The 22,072-nt window shown below is 42.7% G+C and overlaps 1 protein-coding gene across 2 annotated transcripts in view; it reads right to left on the minus strand.

Annotated features, from left to right (window-relative positions):
* The window catches only part of DNAAF4 (dynein axonemal assembly factor 4), a 45,678-nt gene that overhangs the window by 16,714 nt on the left and 6,892 nt on the right, over positions 1–22,072 (minus strand). For both annotated transcript variants that reach the window (XM_056572368.1, XM_056572366.1), the window contains exons 2-4: positions 15,636–15,783; positions 12,011–12,144; positions 6,126–6,336 (exon numbers count right to left, since the gene is read on the minus strand). In XM_056572368.1, the coding sequence (XP_056428343.1) occupies positions 6,126–6,336; positions 12,011–12,144; positions 15,636–15,783 (493 nt within the window). The remainder of the gene's footprint in view (positions 1–6,125; positions 6,337–12,010; positions 12,145–15,635; positions 15,784–22,072) is intronic.

Raw genomic sequence — 22,072 nt, forward strand, 5'->3', positions numbered from 1 at the left:
TCGACCGATATCATTTTTTTGGGGCTGAAACCGATAATCGGTGGAGGTTAGGGCCGAAAGCCGATAACTTATACCGATATTCCGGTATAAGTTATCGGCTATTTATCCCCCCGCGACACCGCTGCAGATCATTGATTTAAAGCGGGCGCTTTAAATCAATGCACTGCAGTGGCTTTTGCGGTGCCATAGGCCGCCGCCGCCACCCGCTTCTCTCCCCCTGCCTGTCCGGGGGTCCTGAGACCTATCACCGCCACCCCTCCCCCCACCGCCGCACGGCACCGTGACCGCCCTACCCCCCGACCCACCGTACCGCACCCGGCCCCCCGCACCGCCCCGGCCCCATTGCCTCCCCCATCCCCGGTTTTATAATTACCTGTTCCCGGGGTCCACTCTACATCTGGCTCCGGTGGCGTCCTCCTGAGCTGTCACTGTGTGCACTGACGGTGACGTCACGTCGCACCACGTCACTCGTCATTGCGCACAGCGTAACGCAGGACGCAGCAGGAGCCAGAAGTAGCGTGGGCCCCGGACACAGGTAATTATAAAACCGGGGATGGGGGAGGCAATGGGGCCGGTGGGGGGTGCGACGCGGTGCGGCGGGTCGGGGGGGGGGGGGGGGCGGTCACGGTGTGGTGCGGCGGGGGGCATTATCGGCAAGGTAATTGCCGATAACGATAATGCCCAAAATCGTGATTATTGGCCGATAATATCGGCCATACCGATAATCGGTCGATCCCTAAAATAAAGGCTTTCTTCTTTCTTGCCAACCATTAAAGGGGTTATCCAGGAAAAAAAAAATTTTTATATATCAACTGGCTCCAGAAAGTTAAACAGATTTGTAAATTACTTCTATTAAAAGATCTTAATCCTTTCAGTACTTATGAGCTTCTGAAGTTAAGGTTGTTCTTTTCTGTCTTAGTCCTCTCTGATGACAACGGTCTCAGGAAACGCCCAGTATAGAAGCAAATCCCCATAGCAAACCTCTTCTAAACTGGGCGGTTCCCGAGACACGTGTCATCAGAGAGCGCTTAGACAGAAAAGAACAACGTTAACTTCAAAAGCTCATAAGTACTGAAAGGATTAAGATTTTTTAATAGAAGTAATTTACAAATCTGTTTAACTTTCTGGAGCCAGTTGATATATGAAAAAAAAGTTTTTTCCTGGAATACCCCTTTAAGTTCTATGCAAGTTCAGCTTGAGGATTCCTTGTGAAAATACTTGTGTTTTAGCATGTACACAGTGCTTCCTTCTTAATAAACTCCTCTATTTCCTATCCCTTTAGTCATTATCCTCAGCAGTTCACTGCCTAGACCAGGGATACTTTTGTAATGTAAAGTTATGTAATCCCTTCCTTGCTGTGATCCTTCCACTGTTTACTTCCTTTTCTGCTCACATAGCACTATGCAAAGCCAGTACAGTGATCCCTCAACTTACAATGGCCTCAACATACAATAGTTTCAACATACAATGGTCTTTTCTGGACCATTGTAACTTGAAACCAGACTCAACATACAATATACAGACAGTCCAGATCTGTGAAACGTGTCAATGGCCGGAAGATCTGACAATTACATTGGGCATTTTACTGGTTAAACCCCTGTATTACTGAAGTGTATGCACTGACTGTCTGTCTGGTAGTGCCCCCTACAGTACAGGGTGGTACTACATGTTCTGTATTACTCTTTACTTGTGCCACAGTTAGCTGCTCCTTTGGGCACCAGGTGGGGGCTGCTCCATTTTACTTTTTTTTGGACATTGCATGTACTGTACAGGACCCTGAAGAAGCTCGTGTCCTCTACATAGACAGTGATTACAGCTCCCAGCAGATCTTTATTACTTTTATATGTAAGGATTTGCTTTATCTGTATTAGTTGTCTACTAAGTTTTCTTTAATTCTCACTTTTTCCTATTTTTGGATGACATTTTGGGGGCTTCAGAACCAATTACCAGGTTTCCATAGAGTGCTGGTCTCAACATACAATGGTCGTCCTGGAACCAATTAATATTGTAACTTGAGGGACCACTGTACATCAATAACCCCTTCTCCACCCACATGCTATCTATAGTAATGTACTGTGTAAATCACCCCGCAGTACAGTACCAGCCTAGCTAGTCCAGTGCACTTTCTTCAGCACTATGTCATGGCTTAGCAGAGAAGAGTAGGTGCTGTCCTGTGATTGGCCAGAAAAGGAAAAGGAAGTTCAGGTGTAAGTACTGCAGGCACACAGCATAGCCACAGTATAGCCCCTCTCCCTCCCCCAAATAGGCCCAAAAATCATCTTGTCACCATCCAGAAGGGTTAATCTAACAAAACCGTACATAACATGAAGCTGTCATTGCTACTTTGTTATTCATGTTTCACCACAAGAGGGCGAACACAAAACAAAATTAAAAAGCAATTAAAAAGCAATTATTGCGAAGTTATGTGAACTACAATCATTAAAATGATGGAAAACCGCTTGCTGTAAAATAAACATATACTATATATTTTTTTTCCACTATGAAATGTGTTGCTATAGCGATAGAAATAAAATCAATCAAATTTACAAACGTACAATTTCACATTTAGGGGCGAGGCCTAATCATTCTGTAAGCTTTATAGAGGAATCAAAGCCAGAACATAGGCAGCTGCCATGTATCACACACAGTGTATCAGTGAACAGCCCCCTGTGTCACAGTCAATGAAGGAAACACCGCCTAAGATTCAGTCCGAAAACTAAGGTTTTCCAACCAGTGTGCCTGCATCTGTTGCAAAACTACAACTCCCAGCATGCCCGGACAGCCAAAGGCTGTCCGGGCATGCTGGGAGTTGTAGATTTGCAATAGCTGGAGGCACAACGGTTGAAAAACACTGCCTAAAACGGTCAGTAGAGATGAGCGAACTTACAGTAAATTCGATTCGTCACGAACTTCTCGGCTCGGCAGTTGATGGCTTATCCTGCATAAATTAGTTCAGCTTTCAGGTGCTCCCGTGGGCTGGAAAAGGTGGATACAGTCCTAGGCGACTCTTTCCTAGGACTGTATCCACCTTTTCCAGCCCGCCGGAGCACCGGAAAGCTGAAATAATTTATGCAGGAAAAGTCATCAACTGCCGAGCCGAGAAGTTCGTGACGAATCGAATTTGTTGCAAGTTCGCTCATCTCTAATGTTCACATATTTTTTGTATATTTTTTGAGTTTATGTATTCAGATTAGTGGGGAGAAGCCGAAATCAGTTGTTTCAGCTGACACATGTCTACTGTGTATGGGGCCTTAGGTGCTAGTGCCAGTACCATGTAGGCTAGGGTTACTTGGTGAAATATTGTGATATTCTATTTATTCATCTTCTTCCATTAGCAGCATGCTGACTGTAGCTTCTCCCCGTGGTGTTTTGGGCTCCCTGTATAAAATAGTTGGCAACTGGCTTAATTTCTTAAGCGTATTGAAAGGGAGAGAACCCAATACTGACCCCTGTAGTATGCCGCCAGTAACTGTGACCCAGTCAGACTATGTTCCATAAATAATGACCTTGTAGAGGGATTACAGAGCAGAATAATTGCAGATGATACTAAGCCCTGTAAGGAAATCAACACAGGAGGATGATCAAATATTACAGAGGGATCTCGGGAAGCTGGAGGCTTTGGCAGAAAAATGGCAAATAAAGTTTAAATGTAGATAAATGCAAGGTTATGCACTCGGGCTAAGAAAACAAAAATATGAAATAATTATATTAATCTGCTAAATAATAAAATACTGGGTTAAAGGGGTATTCCAGTGAAAAAAAAAATAATTTTTTTCATATCAACTGGCTCCAGAAAATTAAAGGGGTACTCCAGTGGGGTACCCATTTTTTTTTTTTTTTTTTTAAATCAACTGGTGTCATGACCACAGTGCTCTCTGCTGACCTCTGATGTCCATTTTAGGAACTGTCCAGAGCAGCCTATGTTTGCTATGGGGATTTTCTCCAGCTCTGGACAGATCCTAAAATGGACAGCAGAGGTCAGCAGAGAGCACTGTGGTCATAACATCAGAGGAAATGCATTTCTTTTTTGGATTTCTCTTTAGTATACAGCCCCTAAAAAGTACTGGAAGGATTAAGATTTGTTAATAGAAGTGATTTACAAATCTGTTTAACTTTCTGGCACCAGTTGATAAAAAATTAAAATAAAGGTTTCCACGGGAGTACCCCTTTAAACAGATTTATAAATTATTTTTATAAAAAAATCTTAATCCTACCAGTACTTATCAGCTGCTGAAGTTGAGTTGTTCTTTTTTGTCTGACCACAGTGCTCTCTGCTGACACCTCTGTCTGTTTCAGGAACTGTGCAGAGCAGGAGATGTTTGCTATGGGCATTTGCTCCTGCTCTGAACCAACTGATTTCGGCTTCTCCTCACTAATCTAAATACATAAACTCTCAGGGGCAAAAAAAAAAACTTTCTGAAGCCAGTTGATATGAAAAAAAAAAAATAGTTTTTCACTGGAATACCCCTTTAAACTACTACAGAAAGGACTTGGGGGAATTGGTGGACAGTAAAATGTAAAAGGACAATACAGAGATATTTCCAGAGATCACTTTATATCTAGTCCCAGGGCCGGAGTGGCCTACTGGCAAATTTTAGATGGGCCGCTTTCCTCCTCATTTCTGCCAAAAAGCCTGGACAGTGTATTTTGCCAGGACTTGCACAAAATAGCTGTGGTTTTTGTAGCAATTTTTCGCAAATCATGGGAAAAACTACACAGAGTCCGTAAGCAGGTAGAAGCTTATAAAGCTAGATAAAGCAGCACAGGGAGCCTGTGAGAAGGGGGAGGGGCATGAAGACAAGTTTAGGGTGGGAGGGGCTGAGCAGAAGTCCTAGAAATATGCCACAACCAACAGTCTATAAGAGAGAGGGAGCCATGACTGGGAGTCTTTGTGAAAGGGGGCCCAAGGGGAGCAGTGAATGGGGGTCTTTTAGTCTGATTTGGGCATCTGAGTTAACTTGTGCATTGGCCAGGGACCATTCTATGCTTTTTCCATAATGTGATCTTGGTCCTCATCCTCAGGTTCTATTATATCTGAAGCACTTGATTTGGGGTTATTTGGCAGCACTGTGGTAGGTACAGTGATGGGGGCACATGGAACAGCAGCAGGCAAAGTACTGGCAGTAGCCACAGGACAGCAGTATTAAAAGTATTATAGGATGGAGGTTGGGCTTCTGTAGAGGGTAGGGGAGAGAGCAGCCAAAGATGCCTTAGTATAGTCAGCAGGAGAAGTCATCATGGTGGTCTGGCCTGGATGGATAAAAAAGGGGAAGAGACGCTCTACAATCAGAGATGATGTCACCTGTAAGTCACTGGATGTAATAGTTGTGTCAGTTTAACCACTTAAAGGGGTTATCCATGTTATACTTTTTTTTTTATTTTAAATGGCCCCAAAAACAACAGTAAAACAATCCATACCTGGATCTAGTGCTTATCCCCCGTGCAAGCTCCAGTAGGCAGCCTGGTGTCTTTTGAGACGCTATTGACACATGATGACTACGGCCAATAAGTCACCTCAGCGGTCATGTGCCGTACTCCACACAGCATGGCGTCCATCACTGATCTGTGATACCAGGAGTATTAAACAACCCTGACTGATGAAAACTGTTGACTTAACTGCATGGCATGTAAAAGGTTTTTAAAAGGTACACTTTAAAGGGAACCCTTTACCTGGTTTATGCTACCCAAACAGATGCAGTGTCCCAGGATTTACTCAAGAAATCAAAGTTTAAAAAAGCACCAGGACCCAGGTCTTTGGGGGGGGGGGGGGGGGTTCCCAGCAGCTGCTCTCCACCCCATCAGTCCTGAGTGACACAGAGCTGGCAGGACAGGAGCAGCTATCAGGGACTGCCTAATGATGTTGTTATGGTTAACTCATTGAATTCAGGCAAGGGGTTTTGGATAGTTACTAGATTTATGGAGGTGGGACACTGGTCCAGCGACTTATTCTAATAATGTCCGAGTTGGGAAGGATTTTTCTAGTATGTGGCAATCAGCATTTGCCTCATAAGACATTTTTCTGCCTTCTCCGGGATTAATACAGTTGGGTTATAGATTGAACTTGATAGACTTTCGTATTTTTTTAACCTAATCAAAAATAGAACTGTGTATGTAAAGAAAGATACCTTGTATGCAGGGTTGGGGAGAATGTGAGAACATAGATTTATTTAAAGAATTCCTCTTCTTTTCTTCCTCCTTTCTCTTTTGCTCCCTCTGTATTTTCCTCTTTTCCTCTTCTATTCTCTGTTGCTCTTTAAACTTTTCTAGTTCCTCGCTTGCCTTCCGTCTCTCCTCCTCTTTTACAAGCTCTATTCGCTTTCTTTCGTCTTCATCGATCTTAGTGAGTGATTATGAAAACAGTATAGTAAATATTGATGGGGTCTATAGTAAGTATAAAAGCAGCCATTCATTTTAATAAACATCCTAACATTATGGAGTCTGTCAGACGATAAAATAAAAAAAACTCAAGAAAGATTTGTCTAAACTCATTATTAGTTAATAGAAAAAATTATTATGACTTGACCTGAAGCAACATAATGTATCAACTGTATATCTTAACATTGCAAGAAGCACAATTAAAATAAATAAATTCCCTCTTCTTCTTTACCCAATGATAGTCATTGAGATCATCATTTGAGAAGTCTTAGGGTGCGTTCATACAGCCGTATGTCCCCGTTTTGTTATCCCCGTTTCGTTTCCATTTTTGCAGGCTGAAAACTGATTAAAAACAATTTTAAAAAAATCCCATTCCTGTCAAAAAAACGGAAGAATAAACTGATACAGTAAATTTAACATTGAAGTCTATGGAAAACGGATGAGCCTTTAAAGGGTAGCTCCCACCATCATGTTTTTTTTTTTTTTCTGTCCCTGCCTATTGCCCTTCTATCCCTAACACCCTCCCTGCCTTTATTTATTTATTTTTTCTATTTTAAAAATGGCATTTAGTCTGCCTGGTAGTGTGCTCACTACTAGGCAGACTTCCCCAGCAGGCACCACGTCACTGATGCCTGCTGGGGGGGGCCAACTTCCGTCCTTAGTTCTCCTAACAGGGTGCCTCCAGCTGTTTCACCACTACAACTCCCAGCATGCCCTGACATATATTGGCTGGCAGGGCATGCTGGGAGTTGTTGTGGTAAAAAAACTGGAGGCACACAGGACAGGAGCTTCATGGGAGAAGGAGTGAGCCGGGAGCCGATGCGGGAGGGACGGGTGCGGGGAGCCTCTTCCCGCCGCTCGGTGAGTAACACCCAAACCCCCCTGTACCTTGCAGCAGGGCCGTCGGCGAGTGCGGGGAGCCAATGCGCAGCCCATGGATGTTCCTGCTCCTGTGCAAAATTTCGACTGATGCCCTGCCGGAATCAGTCGGAATTTTGCAGTGACGTCACTCCGCACTGTATTCGGCCACTAGGAGGGCGACCCCTAGTGGCCGAATTTCAAATTGCTTTTAAAATGTTTTAAAAGCATTTTTTTTTTAAATAAAAGTATATTAGAGATATGTTGTAGTTCTTAAGTACTACAACATTTCAAAAAAAAAAAATTCATGACAGTGCCCATTTAATGTCATCTGTTTTTTCAATTCGTTTTTTGATGTTTTTACTTCTGAACATGCTCAGAACAAAAAAATATATATATATATATTTTTTGGTTTATTAACTGAACAATAACGGATACAAATGGATAACATCCATTTGCATCCGTTATTGTCCTTTTTTTTTTTTTTTTTTTGTAAGGTCTGTTTTTATTTTTAACAGAAGAAGAACAGGACAGGTCTAAACGGCCGTGTGAACGCAGCCTTAAAAGGGGTATTCCAGGAAAAAAGTTTTTTTTATATATCAACTGGCTCCAGAAAGTTAAACAGATTTGTAAATTACTTCTATTCATAAATCTTAATCCTTTTAGTACTTATGAGCTTCTGAAGTTGATTGGGGGTTCCCAGCGGCGGGACCCCCGCAATCAGACATTTTATCCCCTAACCTTTTGATAGGGGATAAGATGTCCAGGGGCAGAGTACCCCTTTAATGATCATAAACTCAATAAAATAACTTTGTAGACATACTATTATTCATAAAGTTGCACATTTACATGTTGCAGCATTCAAGTAACTTCATTAAAAAATCCAATCTTTATTAAAGGGGTTATCCAGGAAAAAAATGTTTTTTTTATATATCAACTGGCTCCAGAAAGTTAAACAGATTTGTAAATAACTTCTATTAAACAATCTTCATCCTTTCAGTACTTATGAGCTTCTGAAGTTGAGTTGTTCTTTTCTGTCTAAGTGCTCTCTGATGACACCTGTCTCGGGAACTGTCCAGAGTAGAAGCAAATCCCCATAGCAAACCTGTTCTACTCTGTGCAGTTCCCGAGACAAGCAGAGATGTCAGCAGAGAGCACTGTTGCCAGACAGAAAAGAACAACTCAACTTCAGCAGCTGATAATTATTGGAAGGATTAAGATTTTTTTAAATAGAAGATATATACAAATCTGTTTAACTTTCTGAAGCCAGTTGATATATATATAAAAAAAAATAATAATAATAAATAAAATAAAGTTTTTTCCTGCAATACCCCTTTATAGAGAATCAGACAGCTAGTTTACCCGCACTATACCCAGTATACTGGGTTATAGTGCGGGCAAAAAGCTGTAAAATTGTATTTGGTTACTGCTTCACTTGAGACTACTGCATGTATTAAATAAATAAATACATAAACAAACAACCAAACAAACAATCTCATAAACAGAGTGTGATGACATTATCTTCTGAATGTTTGAGGATGTATTGAATGTATTGAGAAATCCTTCCTATTGCCATCACTTACTAGGAGTGTGGTCCATCTAGAATTTAGTTAGGCGGCTGTGACACCATAAGCAAGTTACAGTCAGCTGGACTGCTGTGATATCACAAGAGAGGTAAACACAGGCTGTGACATGACAAGTTACAGTCAGCTGGACTGCTGTGAAATCACAAGAGAGGTAAACACAGGCTGTGACATGACAAGTTACAGTCAGCTGGACTGCTGTGATATCACAAGAGAGGTAAACAGGCTGTGACATGACAAGTTACAGTCAGCTGGACTGCTGTGATATCACAAGAGAGGTAAACAGGCTGTGACATGACAAGTTACAGTCAGCTGGACTGCTGTGATATCACAAGAGAGGTAAACACAGGCTGTGACATGACAAGTTACAGTCAGCTGGACTGCTGTGATATCACAAGAGAGGTAAACACAGGCTGTGACATGACAAGTTAGAGTCAGCTGGACTGCTGTGATATCACAAGAGAGGTAAACACAGGCTGTGACATGACAAGTTAGAGTCAGCTGGACTGCTGTGATATCACAAGAGAGGTAAACAGGCTGTGACATGACAAGTTACAGTCAGCTGGACTGCTGTGATATCACAAGAGAGGTAAACAGGCTGTGACATGACAAGTTAGAGTCAGCTGGACTGCTGTGATATCACAAGAGAGGTAAACACAGGCTGTGGCATGATAAGTTACAGTCATCTGGACTGCTGTGATATCACAAGAGAGGTAAACACAGGCTGTGACATGACAAGTTACAGTCAGCTGGACTGCTGTGATATCACAAGAGAGGTAAACACAGGCTGTGACATGACAAGTTACAGTCAGCTGGACTGCTGTGATATCACAAGAGAGGTAAACACAGGCTGTGACATGACAAGTTAGTCAGCTGGACTGCTGTGATATCACAAGAGAGGTAAACAGGCTGTGACATGACAAGTTACAGTCAGCTGGGCTGCTGTGATATCACAAGAGAGGTAAACACAGGCTGTGACATGACAAGTTACAGTCAGCTGGACTGCTGTGATATCACAAGAGAGGTAAACAGGCTGTGACATCACAAGTTACAGTCAGCTGGGCTGCTGTGATATCACAAGAGAGGTAAACACAGGCTGTGACATGACAAGTTACAGTCAGCTGGGCTGCTGTGATATCACAAGAGAGGTAAACACAGGCTGTGACATGACAAGTTACAGTCAGCTGGACTGCTGTGATATCACAAGAGAGGTAAACAGGCTGTGACATCACAAGTTACAGTCAGCTGGGCTGCTGTGATATCACAAGAGAGGTAAACACAGGCTGTGACATGACAAGTTACAGTCAGCTGGGCTGCTGTGATATCACAAGAGAGGTAAACACAGGCTGTGACATGACAAGTTACAGTCAGCTGGACTGCTGTGATATCACAAGAGAGGTAAACAGGCTGTGATATCACAAGTTACAGTCAGCTGGGCTGCTGTGATATCACAAGAGAGGTAAACAGGCTGTGACATGACAAGTTACAGTCAGCTGGACTGCTGTGATATCACAAGAGAGGTAAACAGGCTGTGACATGACAAGTTACAGTCAGCTGGGCTGCTGTGATATCACAAGAGAGGTAAACACAGGCTGTGACATGACAAGTTACAGTCAGCTGGACTGCTGTGATATCACAAGAGAGGTAAACAGGCTGTGACATGACAAGTTACAGTCAGCTGGACTGCTGTGATATCACAAGAGAGGTAAACACAGGCTGTGACATGACAAGTTACAGTCAGCTGGACTGCTGTGATATCACAAGAGAGGTAAACAGGCTGTGACATGACAAGTTACAGTCAGCTGGACTGCTGTGATATCACAAGAGAGGTAAACAGGCTGTGACATGACAAGTTACAGTCAGCTGGACTGCTGTGATATCACAAGAGAGGTAAACACAGGCTGTGACATGATAATTTACAGTCAGCTGGACTGCTGTGATATCACAAGAGAGGTAAACACAGGCTGTGACATGAAAAGCCACTTGCATTTAGGTAGGATGCTGTAACATCATCAGCGAGTTACCATTACCTAGGCTAGTGACAGATCACAAGCAATTTCCACTCCGCAAGGCTACAGCTACTTCCCAGAGGAGTTCCTATTAACTGGGTTACTGTGACATCGCATGCAAGTTCCCATAAGATAGGCTGCTGAGGTTTCCCATGCAAGTTCCCATAAGATAGGATGCTGAGGTTTCCCATGCAAGTTCCCATAAGATAGGCTGCTGAGGTTTCCCATGCAAGTTCCCATAAGATAGGCTGCTGAGGTTTCCCATGCAAGTTCCCATAAGATAGGCTGCTGAGGCATCCCATGCAAGTTCCCATAAGATAGGCTGCTGAGGTTTCCCATGCAAGTTCCCATAAGATAGGCTGCTGAAGTTTCCCATGCAAGTTCCCATAAGATAGGCTGCTGAAGTTTCCCATGCAAGTTCCCATAAGATAGGCTGCTGAAGTTTCCCATGCAAGTTCCCATAAGATAGGCTGCTGAGGTTTCCCATGTAAGTTCCCATAAGATAGGCTGCTGAGGTTTCCCATGCAAGTTCCCATAAGATAGGCTGCTGAGGTTTCCCATGCAAGTTCCCATAAGATAGGCTGCTGAGGTTTCCCATGCAAGTTCCCATAAGATAGGCTGCTGAGGTTTCCCATGCAAGTTCCCATAAGATAGGCTGCTGAGGTTTCCCATGCAAGTTCCCATAAGATAGGCTGCTGAGGTTTCCCATGCAAGTTCCCATAAGATAGGCTGCTGAGGTTTCCCATGCAAGTTCCCATAAGATAGGCTGCTGAGGTTTCCCATGCAAGTTCCCATAAGATAGGCTGCTGAGGTTTCCCATGCAAGTTCCCATAAGATAGGCTGCTGAGGTTTCCCATGCAAGTTCCCATAAGATAGGCTGCTGAGGTTTCCCATGTAAGTTCCCATAAGATAGGCTGCTGAGGTTTCCCATGTAAGTTCCCATAAGATAGGCTGCTGAGGTTTCACATGCAAGTTCTATCCAGCTAGGCCGCTTTGACATCAAAGGTGAGTTCCCATCAGGCAACTTACTGCACCACCACAAAAGAGTTCCAGTCATTTAGACTGCTGTGAGATCACATGCAATCTCCTATTATTGCGATAAGGCGAGTACCTGTCATTGCTCTATATAATGTATATGTCATCAGGTGTGTACATAAGGTATTGTATTGTTTGATGGTATTTTACCTTCATCATGACCTCAAGAGAATATTTTTCATTTTCCCTTTTTTTCACAGCTTTGGACTGAGCATCTTCCTTGGTTTTCTCCTGCATTCTCACAATGGCGTCCTCTCTAAGTTTTTGCATTGTCTCCTTAGTGACTAAAAATGAACAAATAATGAGTAAGATTCTCAGCCATGTTTTCAGTTCGAATAGCCATATACTGGATATGTATATACTTCTGTAATTCAGTCCATTCCTTGCTGTTGTTCTCAGACACAATGGCCAAAAAGACAGAAAATCCAAAAACACAAGCAAACAAAGAGAAGAAGAATAGTATAACAGTATATAGTGAAACGTCTCCAAAATACCACCTCTTTATGGGATCCCCCACCATTAACCCCTTAGATGCCGTGATCAATACAGATCACGGCATCTGCAGCATCGCGGTCACTTAAATGGATGATCGCATCGCCCGCAGCGCTGCCGTGGCGATCCGATCATCTAGAAAAGCAGACTGAGGTCCCCTCACCTGCCTCCGCTGCCTTCCATGGGTCTTCTGCTCTGGTCTGCGAAAAACCCCTCCCCTAATAAAAAACATAAATTGTCCCATTTTCCCTATTTCACCCCCAAAAGTGTAAAAACATTTTTTTATATACATATTTGGTATTGCCGCATGCGTAAATATCCGAACTATTAAAATATAATGTTAATGATACTGTACGGTGAACGGCATTAATGTAAATTTTTTTAAATAAAAAATGTATTAAAAGTTTTATATATGCAAATATGGTATCAATAAAAAGTACAGACCACAGCGCAAAAAATGAGCCCTCATACCGCCGCTTATACGGAAAAATAAAAAGTTATAGGTCTTCAAAATAGAGGGATTTTAAACGTACTAATTTGGTTAAAAATGTGAATCCAGGTAGAAAAAACAGACATGGCCGCACATCCACAATCTTGTATAATGATCTGATTGCTTCTCAGCATAATTTCAAAAACTAACAGGTTGTTAGTAAATACATTTTGATCAAAAGGTACAAGCCCACTCGCCACGTCAAGGCCATCTATCCAGAGTGGGTCCCTAACGTCCCTAGCATAAAATGGCGTAGCACTGGGCGGCGACCACCACCGCCGCGACACCAGTGCCCACAGGGGGACGACCCACTGGCAGAGCAGCCTCAATCCCACTCAAACCAGTCTCTGGGCTGCATCCCCCCACAGAATGTATAGTAACAACCTGTTAGTTTTTGAAATTATGCTTAGAAGCAATCAGATCAAAATACAAGATTGTGAATGTGCACCATGTCTGTTTTTTCTACCTGGATTCACAATTTGGTTTAAAAGTTTGCGATTTTTTTTTTTTAAGCACAACAGTAATAGAAAAGTATGTTATCATGGGTATCATTTTAATCGTATTGACCCAAAGAATAAATAACACGCGTCATTTTTACTGTATATTGTACGGCGTGAAAACAAAACCTTCCAAAATTAGCAAAATTGCGGTTTTCTTTTTAATTTTCCCACACAAATAGAATTTTTTTGGGTTGCGCCATACATTTTATGGTAAAGTGAGAGATGGCATTACAACAGACAACTGGTCGCGCAAAAAACAAGCCCTCATACTAGTCTGGGGATGAAAATATAAAAGTTATGATTTTTTTTGAAGGCGAGGAGGAAAAAACGAATACGTAAATATAAAAATGGGCCGAGTCCTTAAGGGGTTAAAGGGGTACTCCGCTGTTCCGAACACTGGAGCCAACGCCGCAAGCTCGTGAGGTCATAGTCCCGCCCCTCATGACATCACACCCCGCCCTCTCAATGCAAGTCTATGGGAGGGGGCGTGACAGCAGTCACGCCCCCTCCAACAGACTTGCATTGAGAGGGCGGGGTGTGACGTCATGAGGGGCAAGACTAGGACGTCACGAGCTGCCAGCGCCGGCTCCAGCGTTCGGAACAGCTTGTTCCAAACGCTGAGCAGCGGAGTACCCCTTTAAGAAGACTACCTTTCAATAGAATTCTGAGTAGGCTGCTCGTAGAGGTTTCACTGTATTCTGCTATTTCACATATATTGTCTGTTCAATAGTACGTGTCTTGATACATTGTTACTTTAAGCAGAGCTCACTTAGTGTCACAACCACTGAATATAAAAATTATTTTTGGGTGACAATCGATTGTTGACTGCAGGGTAGATTCAGATATAGTGTTACCTATGGTTAATATCATCGTCATACTTAATTGTTGTAATAATCCCCCTAATGCAAAACTGTAATGAAAAAGATATTTCTCTGTCCGCCACAGTCCTCATCTATTCCGACGTAACACTATTAGACTGAGCTGTACTTTATAGTCTTCTTTGGCCACAGGGTTAAACATTTTTTTTGTAATATTCAATTGAAGACAATTACATCTCACCATCTCCCAAACTAATGGAGTAATAACTAGAAATATATTCTCTGCCCAACACAGAGGACTATATATGCTTCATATAAGTATTCAATGGGAATTAACGTTTGTTAATAAGGGGTTACATTGTAATATATATGTATTTATTAAAGGGGTACTCCAGTGAAAAACTTTTTTATTTTTTAAAATCAACTGGTGCCAGAAAGTTAAACAGATTTGTAAGGTACTTCTATAAAAAAAAAAAATCTTAATCCTTCCTGTACCTATTAGCTGCTGAATACTACAGTGGAAATTCTGAGCACAGTGCTCTCTGCTGACACCTCTGTCCATTTTAGGAACTGTCCAGAGTAAAAGGAAATCCCCATAGCAAACATATGCTGTTCTGGACAGTTCCTAAAATGGACAGAGGTGTCAGCAGAGAGCACTGTGCTCATGATGCCAGCAGACAGCTCTGTGTTTCAAAGAGAAAATAATTTCCGCTGTAGTATTCAGCAGCTAATAAGTACAGGAAGGATTAAGATTTTTTAATAGAAGTAATTTACAAATCTGTTTACCTTTCTGGCACCAGTTGATTTAAAAAAAAAAAAAAAAGTTTTTCACCAGAGTACTCCTTTAAAGGGGTATTCCAGGAAAAAACTTTTTTTTTTATATATCAACTGGCTCCAGAAAGTTAAACAGATTTGTGAATTACTTCTATTAAAAAAATCTTAATCCTTTCAGTATTTATGAGCTACTGAAGTTGAGTTGTTCTTTTCTGTCTAAGTGCTCTCTGATGACACCTGTCTCGGGAACTGTCCAAAGTAGAAGCAAATCCCCATAGCAAACCTCTTCTACTGTGCAGTTCCATAAAATAAGCAGAGATGTCAGCAGAGAGCACTGTTGCCAGACAGAAAAGAACAACTCAACTTCAGCAGCTGATATTTATTGGAAGGATTAAGATTTTTTTTTATAGAATTAATTTACAAATCTGTTTAACTTTCTGGAGCCAGTTGATATATAAAAAAAAGTTTTTTCCTGGAATACCCCTTTAACGTTTGAAAACAAAGGGTTACCATCTACGATAAAGCTCCGTAAAATAGTCTGTACTTTATTGTGAACATATCAAGGTGTTACACCTTTACTGTACCCCTTCATAGCAAATGGAAAAAAGGCCATATGGGCACCAGTGCCTATAACCAAGTGCCACTTGTACAGCCCTTTTAGCTACACCATGGGGCGGGCCACACTGGATTCTGACACTTACCATTAGCCAGGCAGAGGGAATCCCAGACACAGGGCTCTTGCTTGTACAGAGTAAACAGAATGATTCCATTTCCAATCTTTGTGACGCTTCTGTCTACATCAATTGGGGCAAAGAGAAAAACTTCACACAGGAAAGGTGGGAAACTTGCCTGTTATAAAAGAGATGAAAAGAAAAGTTTAATTCCCATCAACTACATATGCTCAGGCCGGTTAGCTGCATATTGCTATCACCAAAGACCACGGCGGTTCTTACATTGTTGAAATAGAAGGCGGTTCATTTATTGGATCATTAAAGGGGTACTCCGCCCCAAGACATCTTATCTCCTATCCAAAGGATAGGGGATAAAATGTTTAATCGCGGGGGTCCCACCCCTGGGGACCCCCGCGATCTATCCTGCAGCACCCCCTGTCATCTGCTGCACGGAGCGAACTTCGCTCCGTGCAGCAGATGACAGGGGGTGCTGCAGGAGAGATCATGTGGGTTCCCAGCGGCGGGACCCCCGCAATCAGACATTTTATCCCTTATCCTTTTGATAGGGGATCAGATGTCTAGGGGCGGAGTGTACCCCTTTAATGATCATAAACTCAATAAAATAACTTTGTAGAAATACTATTCTTCATAAAGTTACACATTTACATGTTGCAGCAGTCAAGTAACTTCATTAAAAAATCCAATCTTTATTAAAGGGGTATTCCAGGCAAAAACTTTTTTTTTTTTTTTTTTTTTTTTATATATATCAACTGGCTCCGGAAAGTTAAACATATTTGTAAAATACTTCTATTAAAAAATCTTAATCCTTCCAATAGTTATTAGCTTTTGAAGTTTTCTGTCTAACTGCTCAATGATGATGTCACGTCCCGGGAGCTGTGCATGATGGGAGAATATCCCCATAGGAACTGCACAGCTCCTGGGATGTGAGTCATCAGAGAGCAGTTAGACAGATAACAACAACTCAACTTCAGAAGCTAATAACTATTGGAAGGATTAAGATTTTTTTAATAGAAGTAATTTACAAATCTGTTTAACTTTCCGGAGCCAGTTGATATATAAAAAAAAAAAGTTTTGGCCTGGAATACCCCTTTAATGTTAACTAAAAATGCATATGATAAAAATAATGGAACGAACAACAGCAACTGACAATAGCTTTGCCTGCTATATGCTTGATACATTGATATTGATATACACCTCCTGCCTGGACATCCTTGGGGGTCTCCTTGGTTAGTAGCCGATATTCGTCCTATTAAATTCTGTTCACACTATGGAAATTCCATGAGGAAATTTCAGACAGATTCCGCCTACAGCAGCCTACTCCGGAATCGGTGCTTTTAGGGGTACAGTGGTCCCTCAACATACGATGGTAATTCGTTCCAAACGAGCCATCGTTTGTCGAATCCATCGTATGTTGAGGGATCCGTGCAATGTAAAGTATAGGAAGCTGTACTCACCTGTCCCCGCCGCTCCGCACCAGGTCCTCACCGCTCCCGCTGCTGTTCCAGGGGCTCCCGATGCTGTCCCGCTGCTCCGGTGTCTTCTTCGCTATCCTCCGGCTTCTTCCGCATCTTCTGCAGGGTCCGGGCCTCGCTTTCCAGTGACGTTATTACGCTGCTGTGCCGGCGCGGTGTGCGTAGTGACGTAATAACGACGCTGGAAAGCGAGGCCCGGACCCTGGAGAAGATGCGCAAGACACCGGAGGATCGCGAAGTGGACCCAGAGCAGCGGGGATAGGTAAGTGAACCTGCCAGGGATGCTTGAACTGCTATCCGACAGCAGCTTAAGCATTTTGCGCTGTCAGATAGCAGTTAATGCGATGGCCCAGACATATAAAAGCATCGTATGTCGATTTTATCATATGTCGGGGCCATCGTAGGTCGGGGGGTTACTGTACTCTGGTGGAAAAAGGCAAATCAAGGCTTTCTTATTTCTTGACAACCATTAACCCCTTAAGGACTCAGCCCATTTTGGCCTTAAGGACTCAGACAATTTAATTTTTACGTTTTCATTTTTTCCTCCTCGCCTTCTAAAAATCATAACTCTTTTATATTTTCATCCACAGACTAGTATGAGGGCTTGTTTTTTGCGCGACCAGTTGTCCTTTGTAATGACATCACTCGTTATATCATAAAATGTATGGCACAACCAAAAAACACTATTTTTGTGGGGAAATTAAAACGAAAAACGCAATTTTGCTAATTTTGGAAGGTTTCGTTTTCACGCCGTACAATTTATGGTAAAAATGACGTGTGTTCTTTATTCTGAGGGTCAATACGATTAAAATGATACCCATTATTACATACTTTTATATTATTGTTGTGCTTAAAAAAAATCACAAACTTTTTAACCAAATTAGTACGTTTATAATCCCTTTATTTTGATGACCTATAACTTTTTTATTTTTCCGTATAAGTGGCGGTATGGGGGCTCATTTTTTGCGCCATGATCTGTACTTTTTTTGGATACCACATTTGCATCTAAAAACTTTTAATACATTTTTAATAATTTTTTTTTATAAAATGTATTAAAAAAAGTAGCAATTTTGGATTTTTTTTTTTTTATGTTCACGCCGTTCACCGTACGGGATCATTAACATTTTATTTTAATAGTTTGGACATTTACGCACGCGGCGATACCAAATATGTCTATAAAATGTATTTTTTACGCTTTTTGGGGGTAAAATAGGAAAAAAAATTGATGTTTTACTTTTTTATTGGGGGAGGGGATTTTTCACTTTTTTTTTAACTTTAACTTTTACATTTTTTTTTTTTTTTTACACTTGAATAGTCCCCATAGGGGACTATTCATAGCAAAACCATGATTGCTAATCCTGATCTGTTCTATGTATAGGACATAGAACAGATCAGTGTTATCGGTCATCTCCTGCTCTGGTCTGCTCGATCTCAGACCAGAGCAGAAGACGCCGGGAGCCGGACAGAGGCAGGTGAGGGAACCTCCGTGCGGCGTTCTGAATGATCGGATCCCCGCAGCAGCGCTGCGGGCGATCCGATCGTTCATTTAAATCGCGCACTGCCGCAGATGCCGGGATCTGTATTGATCCCGGCACCTAAGGGGTTAATGGCGGACGCCCGCGAGATCGCAGGCGTCGGCCATTGCCGTCGGGTCCCTGGCTGCGATCAGCAGCCGGGATCAGCCGCGCATGACACGGGCATCGCTCTGATGCCCGCGGTTATGCACAGGACGTAAATGTACGTCCTGGTGCGTTAAGTACCGCCGCACCAGGACGTACATTTACGTCCTGCGTCCTTAAGGGGTTAAAGAGATACTCCACTGGAAAAAAAATTTGTTTAAATCAACTAGTGCCAGAAAGTTAAACAGATTTGTAAATGACTTCTACTAAAAAATATTTGTCCTTCCAGTACTTATTAGCAGCTGTATGTTACAGAGGAAATTCTTTTCTTTTGGAATTTCTTTTTTGTCTTGTCCACAGTGCTCTCTGCTGACACCTCTGTCCGTGTCAGGAACTGTCTAGAGCAGGAGAGGTTTGCTATGGGGATTTTCTCCTGCCCTGGACAGTTCCTGACACTGGCATCAGGTGTCAGCAGAGAGCACTGTGGACAAGACAAAATAGAAATTCAAAAAGAAAATAATTTTCTCTGTAGCATACAGCTGCTAAAAAGTACTGGAAGGGTAAAGATTTTTTAATAGAAGTTATTTACAAATCTTTTTAACTTTCTGCCACCAGTTGATTTAAAAAAAAAATTTTCCACCGGAGTACCCCTTTAATGTCCACAGCTCTTTACCGTGAACATTAAGCACGCTCCATTCACTGCAGCACAAAGTCAAGACTTCTCCGGAAGTTTCCGCCAGTAGACTGAACCTGAAGATTGTAAATTCTGTAATGTCAATCAAGCAGCAGTATCCTATTGAGATGAATAGAAGTCATAGTGTGTATGGGCCCTTACGGTTATCCTATGCATTTTAACTGTCACTCAGTACTGTGGTTTAATGTTTGTTATCTCTCCATAGAAATGGAAATTTAACTCCATAAAAGCCAAAAAGGGGAAAGCCAATTTTCCTGAAGTTTTTTTAGGGGAGGGTTTATCTTTGTTGTTTACCATTTTTATTGGCTACAAAAGTCATTACTTTTCACACGAACTAGATTTTGCTAAAAAAAAAAAAAAAAAATGTCACCTTTTTACGCTGCGTACACCACTTTTCCAAAAAGTGGGTGGGGCTTAGCCGGAGGGGCCACACAGCCCATCAAGTTTAAAGGGGTATTCCAGGCCAAAACTTATATATATATATCAACTCGCTCCGGAAAGTTAAACAGATTTGTAAATTACTTCTATAAAAGAATCTTAATCCTTGCAATAGTTATTAGCTTCTGAGGTTGAGTTGTTGTTTTCTGCCTAACTGCTCTCTGATGACTCACATCCCAGGAGCTGTGCAGTTCCTATGGGGATATTCTCCCATCATGCACAGCTCCCGGGACGTGACATCATCATTGAGCAGTTAGACAGAAAACTTCAGAAGCTAATAACTATTGGAAGGATTAAGATTTTTTAATAGAAGTCATTTACAAATCTGTTTAACTTTCCGGAGCCAGTTGATATATATATATATATATATATATATATATATATATATATATATATAAAAAGGTTTTGCCTGGAATACCCCTTTAACATAACTTACAGCTCAATTTGGTGTAAGATATGCCAGAAACCTACTCCGGCTACTAACTATAGTAGATTTCAAAGTCTGGTGTACAGAGAGTTCGAGAGATTCACCAAAGAGGAGACCCTAGGCACAGGATAGTACATAAGCAGCTGATTGGTGGGGGTTTACCACTGTGACACCAATTATCACAAAAATGAAGGTCATTTATCCCCTGAGTGAATGGAGCTCCAGTGCCCATGATTAAGGTGCAAATGTCACCAGTGTTTTACCCCCCAGACTACCACGAGCTTCCTGTTGTGAACACATGTAATGCAGCCATATCTTAGTCTGCGCTTCTGACTGCTTTATCCATGCGGAAATTATGTTTGGATGCCGGTCAGCAACAGTCAGATAGGCGTGGCTGGGCTTCGCAGTTCCCCCACCACTGCCACGCCTATCCTCCCTACTTCATCGCTTGGACCGCTGCCAGTGAGACAGAGGTCCTCAGCACATGCGGCCCTGACGTCCTGGACGTGTGAACGGCCCAGTGTGACTTACCAGAGCGGGCACTGGCTCCTGCCGGTGGAAACCTCTGTGCGCCTGCGCTCGCTCCCTGCCTCTAGCACAGCGCGGGCACACGGAGGCTGCAGCCGGCAGGAGTCAGCACTTGCACTTTAACCACCGCTCCATTCATTCTTTTTTAAGCATTCGTAGGCTAAGCTTGAAAGTCCTATAGACAGTGAATGGAGCAACGGCCATCCATTACATCCTTATCTTTACTTGTGGGGGCCCAGCAGTAGGACCACTTATCTGCTACTAATCCCATATTTTGTTGATTGTGATAATTTTTAAAGCGCTCCATGCACAAGTCCTATTCATCAGACAAGGGCTAGTGCACACAACTTCTCTGAGAGTGGTGCAGTTGCCTTGGCAACTGTACAGCCCTGCGTGGCCTAAATCTCCCTACGCTGGAGCTGAAGATCGTATGGGCTCACAACTTTGGAATTAAGCTTTAATCTTAAGATAAATGCCGGCATTTATCATTGTAGGTGTAAGTGAAGCATTTATCATTGTAGGTGTAAGTGAAGCATTTATCATTGTAGGTGTAAGTGAAGCGTTTATCATTGTAGGTGTAAGTGAAGCATTTATCTTTGTAGGTGTAAGTGAAGCATTTATCATTGTAGGTGTAAGTGAAGCATTGATCATTGTAGGTGTAAGTGAAGCATTGATCATTGTAGGTGTTAGTGAAGCATTTAGCATTGTAGGTGTAAGTGAAGCATTTATCATTGTACGTGTTAGTCAGGGGCGGACATATCGCCTGTGCAGCAGGTTCAGCCGCACAGGGGCCCAGCGTGTGAGGGGGCCCGCCCTCACACGCTGGGCCGGTCCTACCATCGGACCCAGTGCACAGGGCCACCATCAGGGGGTAAACCCATACACTTGTATGGGGCCCGGAGCTTCAGGGAGGCCCGGACGTCCCTGTACTTTTTTTTTTTCCGGCTAGTCAGTGAGTGACTGCGACTGTCACTCACTGACTCCTGGCTGGGTACCTGTCAGAACTATGACCGGGCCTCATAGTCTGGGGGGCCCGCAGGACTATGAGGCCCGCTCTTTCTAGGGCGCGGGCCCCTTAAGAAGTACGGCAGGGCCGGACAGGCCAGGGGCTGATGGGAGTCGACGTGCCCCGCGCAGGCACGCACGTCTACTCCAGTCACCTGACCTGTCCCGGCGCGATCTCCAGTCCAGCAGCCTCCCGACGGATCCTCCCCGTGCAGTGGAACACTGTGACAGGAGCAGCAGCTGCACCGAACCCCGGCAGGGTA

This window comes from Hyla sarda, chromosome 4, assembly GCF_029499605.1.
Source record: "Hyla sarda isolate aHylSar1 chromosome 4, aHylSar1.hap1, whole genome shotgun sequence".
In the NCBI taxonomy this organism is placed as follows: domain Eukaryota; kingdom Metazoa; phylum Chordata; class Amphibia; order Anura; family Hylidae; genus Hyla; species Hyla sarda.